Source organism: Alligator mississippiensis, chromosome 3 (assembly GCF_030867095.1).
Source record: "Alligator mississippiensis isolate rAllMis1 chromosome 3, rAllMis1, whole genome shotgun sequence".
Taxonomy (NCBI): domain Eukaryota; kingdom Metazoa; phylum Chordata; order Crocodylia; family Alligatoridae; genus Alligator; species Alligator mississippiensis.
In genome coordinates, this window is record NC_081826.1 from 97,555,744 (window position 1) to 97,569,874 (window position 14,131).

At 43.8% G+C, this 14,131-nt stretch overlaps 1 protein-coding gene across 2 annotated transcripts in view; it reads right to left on the bottom strand.

The window, feature by feature from the left end:
• Window positions 1-14,131, bottom strand: part of AFG3L2 (AFG3 like matrix AAA peptidase subunit 2) — a 40,470-nt gene that overhangs the window by 15,869 nt on the left and 10,470 nt on the right. For both annotated transcript variants that reach the window (XM_006269732.4, XM_059724256.1), the window contains 4 exons: window positions 11,546-11,620; window positions 6,219-6,343; window positions 4,427-4,700; window positions 3,530-3,667 (listed from right to left, as the gene is read on the bottom strand). In XM_006269732.4, the coding sequence (XP_006269794.1) occupies window positions 3,530-3,667; window positions 4,427-4,700; window positions 6,219-6,343; window positions 11,546-11,620 (612 nt within the window). The remainder of the gene's footprint in view (window positions 1-3,529; window positions 3,668-4,426; window positions 4,701-6,218; window positions 6,344-11,545; window positions 11,621-14,131) is intronic.

The window sequence follows — 14,131 nt, forward strand, 5'->3', positions numbered from 1 at the left end:
GTGCTGCAGTCCCAGGCACACGTGTAAACACTGAATCCAGAAGCAGTTTTCTCCAGTGTGAACTGTGTCAGAGTTTAGTACACTGCCTTAATGGCACATGTAGATGTACCCAACTATACCAACCAACTGCAGACTGCTAAAAAATACAAAATGAAGTAACAGCAGAAAAACAGCCAACTTCCCTTTCCATTAAATCAACAGATAATATTCTAAACAAGAACAGGTATGTTGAGAAAGGTACAAATTTTATACAGTTCTGCTGTGAAGAGTGAACATCCTTTAAATTGTAATTTTCTTGAATTAAGTGGCATAATGAACAGAATGAAACACATACATGGGTGTGTTGTAGTACAGTATTTCTGGAAAGCACACAAGTTAAATATTAAAATTGTGTGTGGAGGAGGTTAGTGTAAAAGCTTTCAGAGTTTTATTACAGAAAGGAGCTGATTCTTTATTACAAAAAGGAGCACTGATATCATGTATCCAGGTCTGTGTTTAAAACGGTTTGAATTTTATGAACAAGGCACTTGAACTACGACCAGACGGCAGCATGCAGTAATTCTGTTCACTCACCAGATCAGGTTTTCATTAGAAATAATATACAGTAAAAGCTTTGTTATCCAGCACCCATGGAAAACGGGGGGTGCTGGATAACAAAATATGCCGGTTAACTGAGTGGCCCAAACAGACGTCAATGAACAGGCGTCACTGACCTTCCCAAAGCATTGCCAACCCTCCTGTGAGCCCAAGGGACAGGGAGGCGGGCCCTGTGCAGCCTCCTATGCCTTAGGCCATAGGGGCTCGGCAGCGCAGGCTGCTTTGCCCCGGGCCATGGGGGCTCGGAGAAACTGGAAGTGCCACGATGGGCACTTCCGGTTTCATTTTACCTTACAAGCCAGCATGCCGGTTAATAGAACATGCTGGCTTGTAAGGTGCCAGTTAATGGAGCTTTTACTATAGCAAGAAAACAGGCCAAATAACTGAAAAAAACTAACAAAGAACAGGAAATGAAATCATGGGAATAATTTGGCACGGTCTATGAGAAGCAGTGTAAGAACACAGATCAGCTTCAGAGCTTTATCATTTAAGCTGCTAAAGCTGCAATTATCATAGAATCATAGAAGTAGGGTCGGAAGGGACCTTGTAGATCTTCAAGTCTGACCCCCTGCCTGGGCAGGAGGAAAACTGGGCTCAATTGACCCCAGTCAGGTAGGCATCAAGCCGCTTCTTAAAGACCCCCAGAGTAGAAGCCAGCACCACTTCCCTTGGAAGTTGGTTCCAGATCCTAGCTGCCCTTACTGTGAAGTAGTTCTTACAGATGTCTAATCTGTAACCTACTCTCCAACTTGTGGCTGTTATTCCTTGTTAGAAGCATAGAATTAGAAGCATATCCGAAAAATTCAAAAGGAATGTGGAACAGAAATAAATGCAACTCAAGTGCTAGTGTTTTCTTTATGTACAATTTATATTAAGAGAACATTAAAGTTGCAAAGTCAAGCACTCAAAAGCTCTGAAATGTCAGTAGCAAGGCTTCCCAGATGGCCTTAGTTCAGCCTACCTGGACTGTAATGTCACAGTCTTTGGGTATCGACAGTATACGTGGAGCAGTTTCAAAAGGGAAGGGGTAGCTGCTGCTGCTCTAGACTATGCAGCAGGTGTCAAGTGTAACAGTTTACTGCTGCAGGCTCTTGCATATATAAATGAAGTAACTGGTCCAATTTTAACCCTACTTCATTCAGGTACAGTAATTTCTGCTCCCTCCCCCCAAAAAATAAGATTGTGTATACAAGTCAAAGCTATCAGTTTATGAACTTACTTAACATGCTTCATGATACTCTAACATAATACTCATCCATAGCACCCAAAAATCAGGTTAGCACAAGCAGCAATTTTATCAGTAACACTGGTTGCAAATCTATGTTAGCTTGTGACTGTGGCAAAGTAGGGCTCCCGGACTAGCCACAATGCTAGTTTCCCCACCTGCCTCTGGGCACGCTGCCCACCTGTCTTGTCTGCCATGCCTAGATGGAACATAACTGAGGTGTTAATTAGAAGGAAGGCTGCCCGTTATATACCCCGATATTGTGGGGGCTATCCGCGGCTCCGTTCCACCCCTACATCACAGCCCAAGCCTCGAATATGGCATCTCAGGCAGTCTACTCAACTGTCTCCTTCATCCATTAGTTGTGGCCCCTTCCATGGGACCTTCGGCTTTCCTATAAGCCCTGGCCCTGTCTCAGGCCAGTCGGGACCCCAAGCTTCTTTGCTCTATATGGGTGTCCCTTGCGGTGGGCCCCCGGCCTTTTTGAGCCTTCTGGTCCTGGCCCCAGTATTGACCAGTCAAGTCCCTCGGTTGGGTCTACACATCCTGCCTGCACTCAGGGATCGGGGTCCCCCATTCTCAGCTCAGGTGCTTCATGAAGCGTGCCTGGCCCCGTGGGGTCACTCACCCCAGCAGGTTCAGGTGCTTCTTGAAGCTTACCTGGCCTTCCCTGGATCACATGGTTCAAATAGCACACCTGAAGGTTAGAGCTGGGGTTAAGGAGCCCCTATACTTCCTTTAACTGGGATGGTAACTGGCCTGGCATTTTCTGGAGGCTCCTGCACCACTAGGAGCACCACCAGGCCACCCACTTCCGGCAGGGTGCAGTTTTAGGTCATGGCCAGGACCAGGAGCCTCCAAACCATCCCCTACAGCTCCTGCCCTTACCTCCAGGATGTTGCATGCATCAAGGCATCCATCAAGGATGTCAATGTGATGAAGTAGTTGGCAGAGCCAATCGCACCTCGTCATGCATCCATAAGTCCATCACGGGGGCACAGAAGGGAATTGGTGAGGTTTTATTCACCAAGGTGCCCCCGGGGGTTACAAGAAATAATGGCTACAAGCTAGCAGAGAGCAGATTTAGACTGGACATTAGGAAGAACTTCTTCACAGTTCGAGTGGCCAAGGTCTGGAACGGGCTCCCAAGAGAGGTGGTGCTCTCCCCTACCCTGGGGGTCTTCAAGAAGAGGTTAGATAAGCATCTAGCTGGGGTCATCTAGACCCAGCACTCTTTCCTGCCTATGCAGGGGGTCGGACTCGATGTTCTATTGAGGTCCCTTCCCACCCTAACATCTATGAATCTATGAAAAGTCCTTCACAAACTGGTCCAGGGAGGTGATTCTCCCTCTCTACACGGCACTGGTCAGGCCGCAGCTGGAGTACTGTGTCCAGTTCTAGATAACTACATATGTACTTCACTGTAGGGCTTAAGGGGAAGTTTTAGTGCAAACTTCAGAAAGCAGAGTAAAGTGATAAAGTATCACAGGCATGGATGACTTGCACTTACAGAATAAATTACAGACTTTTTTAACATACATTATAATCAACTTCATGGTGAACCTTTTAAGTACACCTAGTGCTACTACCAGAATACATTGAATAGATAACTGTAACTTAAGATATATCAGGCTTTTAGCCTACTAACTTTGAGAGCATCCTTTTAACAGCTGACAGTGAAATAACACAACAGTGCCAAAGACTTACTCGAGCTGGACCCACACCAACAAACATCTCTAAAAACTCAGAGCCGTTAACTGTAATGAAAGGGACATCAGCTTCTCCAGCTGTAGCTTTAGCTAACAGTGTTTTCCCAGTGCCTGGAGGACCTGTCAGAATGGCTCCCTGGGGGAAAAAAAAAAAGCACAGTTAACTTCTTTCACAGGAAGAAACATAATCTATACATAAATCTCACCCAAAGATCTTCTACAGTATACTTTAGGATAATCAATGAAGGGAATATTTAGAATGGGGAGCAAAACTGATTTTAGGAGGCTAAGATCTCAATTCCAATCTCATTTAAACCTGAATGCTGTATCAAAACTCAGGTAACTTGTTGCCATTTAACAGGTTTTGAAGATTTAGCTCAAAACATTTTGATCCAGAATATTAAAACTATGTTCTTGTATTTAGCTGGTGCAATTTAAGCACATGGGCACAACCTAGGATCGGGCTAAAAAAAACAGACAATTCTTTGTCAATTGATTATAAAATATTAGGCATACATTTACTATATATAAATACATAAAAAATTTTGACTGACACAAACATATGTCAGGCTGTCTAAATGAAAAAAACCTGTTATCGGAAGTACATGTGCTTCAGAAGCATTGTTGCACTACATATACACTATGGGCTATTAATTTTTCTTCAGATTTTTGGTCAAAAGAAAAGAGTTGGAATGAATCATCTGCTTCAAAATTACTGATCTAATAAAAGAAAAGAGTTGCAATGAATCATCTGCTTCAAAATTACTAACCTAATTCAGAGTGCCTAGGAAATATATACATAACTGAAATAATTTTAGATTACACAAAAAAAAGCTTCAGTACATTGGTTAAAACAGTTGCATCTACTGCACCTACTAAACTGTTGTTTCCTCACCTTTGGGATTTTTGCTCCTAGATCCTGATACTGTTTTGGGTTTTTCAGGAAGTTGACAAACTCCATGATCTCTAACTTGGCCTCTTCACAGCCAGCTACATCCTTAAACTTCACATCTATTTCATCTTTCAGGACCTTGGCTGTGGTTTCACCCACACTGAAAAGTCCTCCCATTCCCCGTCCTGTTCGACCCATGCCTGCAGGCCCTCTTTTTATTATATACCATAAAAAGGAAAGTATAAGGACTGTAGGTAGCAGGCTCAGAAGAAATGAACTGAAAGAAAAAAAATCACACAAGTTAATGCATATGAAAATAAGTTACATAATCGACATTATTAAAAAAGACAATGTTCTATAAATCTGTAGCCTTTAAGTTAAAAGGCCAAGAGGTTTTCAAATTTTTATCAAAGTGTTTTTTGTTCCTTCTTTCTCCTTCCTTCAATCCCTTTAACGCCCCTTTCCCATGTTCAGGCTGATTGGCTAAAACTTACTAATCGTCTTCCACATACCCACTTCTGCTTTTTGCAGGCTTTTTACCTTGGACATTATCTAACCTCCTCATTGTCCTTTATGCTTTTACCCTCATGGTATACCTTCCCAAGTCAGAAATTACTATTATATCTCCTTCTTTCTGATGGAGAACTGAAGCACAGAGATTAAGTGACCTGGCTCAGTCACCCTGTGCCGTGGCAACACAGGAAACAGAACCCTAATCTTTGCATGCTCAGGCTAGCACCTGAAACACTGGACTATTTTTCCTGTTGTTATACAGAAAATGGGGAACAGCACAGCATCATCACATAATATAAGAGGGAGAAATCAACAACATATGTAGAGGATCCCAGGCATAACAGACCAACAAGCAAAACACCAAACAAACCAACCACTGAGGCACTGCAAGCTCCTGGCTGAAGTACAGGACTCAGAAGTTCACTTCACAAACTAAAGGGTCCTGACGCACAACACTTATTTTCACATAGATAAGCAAGTCTTTCCTTCAATATTAGCTTAGACCAAATGCAGCTAGCAGGCTGGATATGGGCTGCAAGCTATATCATCTGACCTGTGGGGCTGCTGGAGGGGCTAGGAATTCAGGGGTAGGGTCTGCTGCCAAATTATGACAGGAAGAGCCCTGCTGCAGACATGTCAGGAGTGGAAGGGTGACAAGTATCTTAATCGCCATGGCTCAAGAACCTGCAGTGGTCAACACTGCTACTGCTTACAATGCAAGTGCAGTGGCTCCAGAGCCAGCCCATGACACCAAGGGAGTTTGGAACCTCTAAACTAGACCAACATGAAACTAGTTACTGAAATAAGCCATTCAGTGGTTACTACTGATACACCTAATAAGAGAAGCAGCTATAGTCTGCTGTGTTGGAGCCAACTCATGAAAGCTAAGCCATCCAAGACTAATGCAATATAAATCTATTTATACCAATTTTTATATTATTTATTGTACATCAATCCTTTACTCTTTGTAGGGATTCTAAGAGCGCTAAAAATTTAAGTTTGTCTTACTGCACAAAAAGGACCAACAGTGGACACACAGAAATATGAAATTAATTATATAATAAGATGTTAAGCTCATAAAAAAATTACAAGGCATCTTTGAATAGAGACAACCAAGTCCCTGCTCACTGACAGACATACTAGAACAATTAAGTCAAAAAAGAGAGCATCACTGGTAGTACTGCCATCTAGTGCACTGTGAAAGAGATGCACTGTTTCCTTAAATAATAGGTATAAGTTTAAATAATTTAGTTAAAGTTAAATAATAGGGTAAGTTTCTTACCCATCATTCATTGCTGCGTAGAGTACAGGTAATCTTTTCTCTGCTTCTATTCCTAATTCTTGCTGTGCAGTTTCCAGATTCCGTTCAAAAGTGTCCACGCTACCAATATGAAACCAGACTTCACGCTATAAAAAGAATAAAATTACAAACATTACAAAAGGTTCTTTCAGCTTCATCCCTATTCAGCAAAGGTGAAAAAAAAGAGAGAAGCTTAAGCTCAAGCTGAAGAACTAGGTTTGTCTTTCATAACCAAGAAAAATATATATAATGTAGTTTGCAAAACTGATTTACACTTCTTGCAGAAGAGAATGCATTTAGATTTGGCAAGTATACCTATGGCATTTAGGGCACAGACAGAAATGCAGATCTGCAGTTTAACTTATGCTGCTTCACAGATAGTGCCACGAGTTAGACCAATCCTTCAAACCGTTGTGTTGGGAGGGTGGGGGAATCAAGCTCCAATTTGGAGCAGACAGAGGAAGGGAGAGAGGCTTTGTCCTCTGCAGCCTCTTCCCTTAGCCCTTTCTCTTTCCTCCTCCTCCCCAGCCTATGCTGTCTCAGGATGGGAGGGGGAGAAAGCAGGGGAGGGATGTCTATTTTGGGGTTTCCCCAGCCTGCATTATAGTGACAGGGGGGAGATTGGAGTCTCCCACCTCGGGGAGGTGGGGGCTCCAATCCACCTAATCCCACCCTCCAATGCTGGCTGGGCACCCCCAGAATGAGCTCCCTCTACTAATCTGAAAACAGCACCAAGAGCAAGGCTGGGCTACATCAGCTCAGGCCTGCTCCCAACATACCCTGATACAAGTCAACGAAGGCACTCTGCTTTGGAGCATCTTCATCCGAACCCTCATATAATAAAGGTTCAGACTGTTATGGAACTGGGCCATTTTAAAGTGCTCTGCAGCCATGCATGTGTGTTAGGTCACAGTGCTTTCAGGGGCTACATTGGGTGAAAACTGTCACTTGTCTGTGCCCTTAGTGTGTCACCTAAAATACCAAAATTATACAGTACCCAAGTCAGCAGTATTAGAAGACGACTAGACTTCTATAAGAAGGAGGATACTCTTGCCATTGCTAACGTAAAAGTCATATGTAATATGCAAGCAACTTTAAAGAGGCTTTGGTTCTGGCCTTTTTGCTTGTTATGGGTGGGAGAACACAAGGAGAACTGATCAGACACTGAAAGGAAAATCAAGGGTTGCTTAGAAGTCTTAAGACAGCAAGAGCCCAAAAAATGCAGCTGTATTACAGAGGATCAGACCTGTCTCAGCAATGACTAGTTCACCTTAAGAGATTAAAAAAAGAAAAAGAAAAATGGGACGCCAAAGTTACATGTACAAAATTCATTTTGCTGTCATCTCAGCTCTTCACTTCTATCATAAAGCTTGACACTGCATGCACTTCTTTTTACAGCCTGACAGTTTGACTTTAAACAGTGCAGAGACCACTTTCCATGATTTACCTTTTTCATCATGACCATTCCGTGACTTGCCTTAAAAATGTTTTTTAAATTCTAACACTGGAAAAAATGTAGCCCTAAACATGAACTGGTTGAGAAACCAGGGCCAACGATGGTTTATGGGTTAAAGAGTAGGTAGACAAATAAGTCTGAATATTGGCTCCATTGATGAAGTAACTGCTGCAGACTTCACTTTACCCTGGAGGGATTTCCAGACCTTTGCTCAGCAGAAGTCAGCAGCCTACAAAAGCCCCTTGAGCACATTCTAAAAATAAACACAAGAAGCAATATGTGGTCATATGTAACGTCTTAATAATATTGAATGCTGTTATAGGATATGGCCAGTGGTGAATTACATGTCTGGAGTTATTAAATCTGACATCTATACTAAACATTTCAATATTACATTTGGACTCTTTAAAAATAGAAGGTTTCAAGCCTCAACTTTGGGAACTCTACTCCTTGGAACATTTTACCCAGCATTAGTGCTGCCTCTCCAGGTAACCAGAAACAGGTAACTTAGGCTGCATATACATCACCTTGGGATACTGGAGGACTGTGTTGCGGCTTCTCTCAGAGGAGAACATATACAGATATTCGCTCTCCTAGTCGTTCCCAGCTAGTTTTCTCCTTGAGTAGCCAATTTTGCTCTGGGGAAAAAAAACTGGAACATCTGTACACTCAGGGTTTTTACTGGGAGAGCAATTAGGGGTGCACTGATAGAGAGTTTTGGGGTCAATACCAATGGTCGATATCGATCCGACTGCCAACATACAGCTGGGCAGCTTGGAGACTCAATCTGCTCCCCCATACCCCTTCCTTCACAACAGATTTAACAGCCAGACCCAGCTGCTCTCCACACTGCTGGGCTGTGCTCCTGGCCACCTACATGCTGTGCTGCAGCTGCACGTACGGATGAGGCATTTATTGGCCACATTAGCCAAAAAAATTCATTTGCTGATGCTGTGAATTTTCCTTATATCGGTGCCAATTAGATATGGGACCGATGTATTGGTGGACTTCTGAGAGCAATAATTCTCCCAGGAGAAACTGAATCTCAGTACATGACATAAGGCTACATACAGGCATTGTGTTTCTACAAGGAGAATCACCACTTTCCCAGTAGAAATTGTTCATTCAATTGTTCCCAAGGGAAATACACACCCTCTGGGAGAAAAGGAACCTATCAATGTGAAGGATATCCCTTGTGAGATAAACTCTTGCAAGAATGAAAGCCTGTATGCTCCCTTCCTGGTTTGGTCCCATTTGGAAAAGAAGTGGAACAGCAGGGAAAAGCCCCACTCCCATTCTCCAGATCAGGGCTTCCCAGACTGGAGTGGGCAGGGAGCTTTGGTGGTGGCTTCCTGTCCCTTCATGGACCAGTCTCGGAGGACAGTGAAGTAGCTGCTCCTTGCTCTGCACCTGCTGCTCTCTTATTCTGTTCCCATTACTTGGAGCAAAGGAGCAGCAGGCAAACTGCCTGATAAATTTCTACTGCTATAAATGAATAGCTGTTCAAGATCTTAAACAAAAATTCTCCCGTCAGTTTACACTTACCTAGTAAAGGAGAAGGTGGAATCGTAAACATTCAGGGTTTTTTTTAAGTACATTTATAAAATCATAACATGTTACTAGAAGACTTTCATAGTCCACAACATGTTCCACCACCTAAAGAAGCAAACTCCTAAATAATGAAGCATATAGAGACTTCTAAAAGCTATGCATAAGACAGTGAGCCAACAAGCTAATTTTTACTTTACAAAAATCAATGGGCCATGGTTCTGGCCATATACCCATGTGACAGAAACAGGGAACTAAGAGAATGAGGAAAACAAGACAGGATATTTAAAGAATGTGTACACTTTGTATACTCGTATCTGGAGCAGACTGACAACCAGCTCTCCCAAAAGAGCTGCTGTAGTCAGCATTACCACAGTGCCCGTCACCATCAGACAGGGAAGCCAGTAATATCGCCACTGTTTTAAAACGTGTTGATTCTGGGATAGAAGCAGACATACATCTACATTGACAGAGGTTACGTTGTTGTAGTTTTACTCTCAATTTTTTCCCCCAGAGTAACTTTACACCAGATTCTAGTAAATTAGACTGGTAGGCCTACAGCAGCGGTGGGCAATTATTTCAGCTGGAGGGCCACTTAAATGAGTTTTGGTGAGAAGTCGAGGGCTGCAAGGGTGAGCCCACCCCTTGAAAGGTGCCATGCCCCCTGGTCACCATCTTGGAACCGGAAGTTCTGTCCTCTAAGCCCCTGACCTTTGCCACTAGAAGTCCCTCCCCTTGACCCTGGAAGTACTCCAGAGGTGGGGGAGGGATACCATCTTAGAACCAGAAATCATAAATTAGAAGTCAAACATCTACTATAACATATTTTAATTTTACTTCAAAAAAATATTTTGTCCTGATTTATGTGCATTTCTGTAGTGTACATAGAGGTGATTGCATAATAGCTCAAAAATAAAGTCTTACTCGTAAACTGTGGGGGGGATGGGTGTGTATCTCTAGTGGGGTGCGTATGTGGGGGGGTGTGGTTGGGGGGGTGGGTGTTTCTATGTTAGGGTATGTATGTGGGGTTTGTGAGGGGGTGTGGGTGTGTGTATATGTGGGAGGGTTGTGAACAGGGTGTGGGTGTGTAGAGTTTATGGGGTGTGAGGGAGGGTGGGCATCTCCCTATATGCACCCCCCATGGCTTACAGCCAGCAGCAGGAGGTGGCAGGACCTTGAGATGCTCATGGCCCATGCAGGGGCAGCTGTTCAACAGCATGTAGCTCCAGCCAGTTCCAGGAGCTGCATGTGGCAGCAAGGAGCGGAGCCAGGCCAGCCCGCCTCTATCATGTGGGGCTCACGTACCACTAGGGGAAATCCCCATGCAATGGAGCAAGCTCCCTTCCCGGCAACCTACCGCCACACACAACTGGTAGGACTCCATCAGGAAGCAAGAAGTGGGGCTCCCTGCCACTTTGAGAAAAGTCCCAAGAGATGCATGTGGTGGAGGGGGTAGGGGCAGGCTGTCAGCTCCATCGCATATGTGGGCTTCCCCGCAGTGGCGCATAAGTCCTAGATGCTGCATTTGAAAAGCAGGGAGCCCCATGTGATACAGCCTGGCTCTGCTCCTTGCTGCCAAGCACAGCTTTTGGAAGTGGCTGGAGCTGTGCACTGCCTGGCAGCTGCACCTGTGCGGGCTGCAAGGACCCCAAGGGCCTGCTGCTGCTGCCGGCAGAAGCTGTGTACCATGTGGAGGGGGGAAGAGAATGGGAGGCACATGCCATGGTCCTCCCAACCCCACCATCCTCCCTCACACCCCATACACCTACCCTGCTCTGCACTCTTACCACCCTGCTGAGTACGACTCTGGGCTCCTGCCAGCCCCATGCTTCCACCCAGCTGTAGCTTCCCTACCTGCTACCTGGAGCAAGCACAGCAGCAGGAACATAAGAAGCCACTGCTTTAGGCCAGGGAAGCCAAGCAGGTCCCCCAGTCACTGCAGTAGTGGCCCTACCCCAAAGCTGTGAGTGCTGGCTGGGGCCCTCCCATGCACGAGGGTGGGAAAGAAGTACATGGGCTGGGCACAATTTATTGGTGGGCATCTGCAGGCCAAATGAAATAGTCTGGCAGGCTGGATCCAGCCCACAGGTTGTATTTTGCCTGCCCCTTGACTACAGCCTATAGATATGTGTCTTTGTTTTTTTTTTTTCTTTAAGTAGAGCAGTTGCACCAATAAGGTTGTCAGGTCTAAAGTGTTAAAGTGAACAGTCACCGACAGATTTTTTATAAGTTTTGTGTCTGAAGTATAAATCAGTATCTGCTGTTTCCTGCAATGCCTTTCTCCAGAGTAAAAGTTAAAATTTACCCCATCAGGCGGAGACTTTCCTGGGATAAAGATCACCTTAACAAAACGCTTGTTGATCACTTCTAGCCTCTCCACCTGTAAGAGAAAAGAAAGAAACATTTTAATACGTTATGAATGACAGATTAGATTAACTACTAAAATAGTAGGATACATTTCCAACATGAATTTGGACCCTCATTTTCTTTTCAGTGTAGAGAGACAGTAAAGTTAAAGGTTGGGAGTCCCTTACAGCATAGAGGCTATAGTTCAGTGCATGATGGTCATTCTATTACAGACAACTACTTTCAGTTGCTTAACTATCAATAATTTCCCATTAAATCTGATATTTGTCAGTCTTCCTCTTCTTCCAAAAGATGAACTGTTCAAGAGTCTACTAGGATGTTTCTGATATTAAGAAGTGAAAGATGTTTTACAATTAGGTAGTCTTAGTCTCTGACACACCAACATTATAACTCAGAAACAGCTTTAGTTGAAGAGCTCAGACAAGACAGTCTTAATGAGAAACACCTGATGTCAAATCTGGCAATACTTTAAAATACAGTACCGTCCTCACTTATCCAAACCCTTTTGGAAAATGTCTACTGAAAAGCTGTTTGAACAGCCAAACTCATTAGGATGAAGTAAAACTGTTATAAAATATGCATCAAATTTAAGAGTAGGGATCCAGTATTCTATTAAATAAAGCTCAGGAGAGAACAGTTTGCTACACAAAACCAATGGTTACAAATTAGGTGTCTCCCAGAAAGAGGTGCACAGGGCAGACCAGGAAGAGCTGTAGTAAGAGTGGCTGGTTTTTGTTTGCTTTCAGTAGCATAACTAAGGCAGGATGATCAGGGCAGCAGTCCTGAATGCCAACATCAGGGAGAATGAATAGACTGAAAAAATAATAGCTCTGCCATGGCCACACCAGAGGCATGGCAGCACTCAGAAGCTGTCTCTGTACCATGTGTCCTGATGCCTTTGCCTGCTTTAGGCTTATCAGAGAACCCTAAAGCAGTCAAAAGCAAGAGCTCCTGCCCCAGCCCTTCCCAATGTGGCTGTCCACAAGACAGGTGGGGCAGTTCTATCTGGGTGTGGTGGCAGCAGCCTGGCTGAGAACCACTGACATAAGCTGAGGCAGCACAGCAGCAAGATCCTAGGGAAGATCCTACCAAACCACAGAGTGGGTGGGAGTCAGCAGTGCAGTATGTGCCACTTGTTAGTAGGGGCATCCCATGTCACCAGGGTGCTGTTAAAAATAAAAAATGGTACAGAGGGGTACCCTGAATCTAAAAAAGTTAAGAACCACTGGTATAGAACACACAAGTGCAGCCTGTCAGGAGGGTAACCTTTTTGTATCCAGCTGCAAATGCATATATCAACTTACATTTCTTTCAATCACTATCCAAGTGGACATTGAAGCAGGGGGAACCAAAATCTCCTATTTGGAAGGGCAGGTGCATGAATCTAAACATAATCAACAATAAAAGAGTACTGCACTAAAAGGACACGCTCCAGATGCCCAAACAGACATATTTTAATCACAGAAAAAACAGTCTTATTTGGATGCATATTACTACATCATACTAGAGCATCTACATTTGAAAACTGTGCTTAAAACATCCCAAATATCTTATTATACACATACAAGAACACTACAAAGGCTACAGTAGATTGAAGATGATCCATATCTAAGTGAATCGCCACCTACTTAACTCATAGTGAGTTGCCAAGTGAAGGATGATCTGCACAGCTGTCTGCTGCAGATTTTACTTCGAAGGGCAGTAAGTCTCCACTTAGAAGGAGCACAAGAGTAGTCCCACACAGCTGAAATAAAAGTCACAGCAATCAGCTGGATCAGCTGCAGCAGCATAACTTCTCCCCCCACCCCAACCCCACTTGGTTCACAAGTGCTACACAACCTAACCCTATAAATTTTTTGGGTACTATTGCATTTCACTGTGCAAATTATTGAAACAAGTGCCTGTGTGTGGCACTACTGTCTTATGCATACATTTGGGGGAGCTCACAAAATAGGTAGGTTCTTCTCCCGTTCTCTCAAAATTAAATTAAGTGTTAAAAAACCCAGAGTGTTACACTAATACAAAAAAAAAGTTGGAAATTAATGCAAACAAATTCAGAAGTTCAAAACTACCTAACGTAACTGACACACTGTCAGCATTAAATCCATACAAGGGCAAACTGGGAAGGTGGGAGGGGGGTACACATGCTAAAAATGTCAGGAGGCAAGGGAATAGTGGTGTTGTTCACCCCTGGGATCTGGGACTGAAACAAGGGAGTGACTCCAACAGAAGCTGTGCTGATGAACCCATGAGCTCAGAGGTGAACTGTATATGGGCCATGCAGCTGAAAGATCATGTGGCTAAGCTCCCCAGTTCCACCCCAGCCCTGATCCTCCCATGAATGTATATGATAACCCCCCTGCATAAAATAATTTCAAACTGAATAACCAGTCATCTAAAACACAATGCAGGTACACTCTATTCATGTTCAAAGCTCCAACTGTAACCTTAAGACATGAAGATGGTAACATTAGTTTAAAGTTTCTTGCACTTGCACCTAAACCTCAACTTTTGCTTTTGTGAT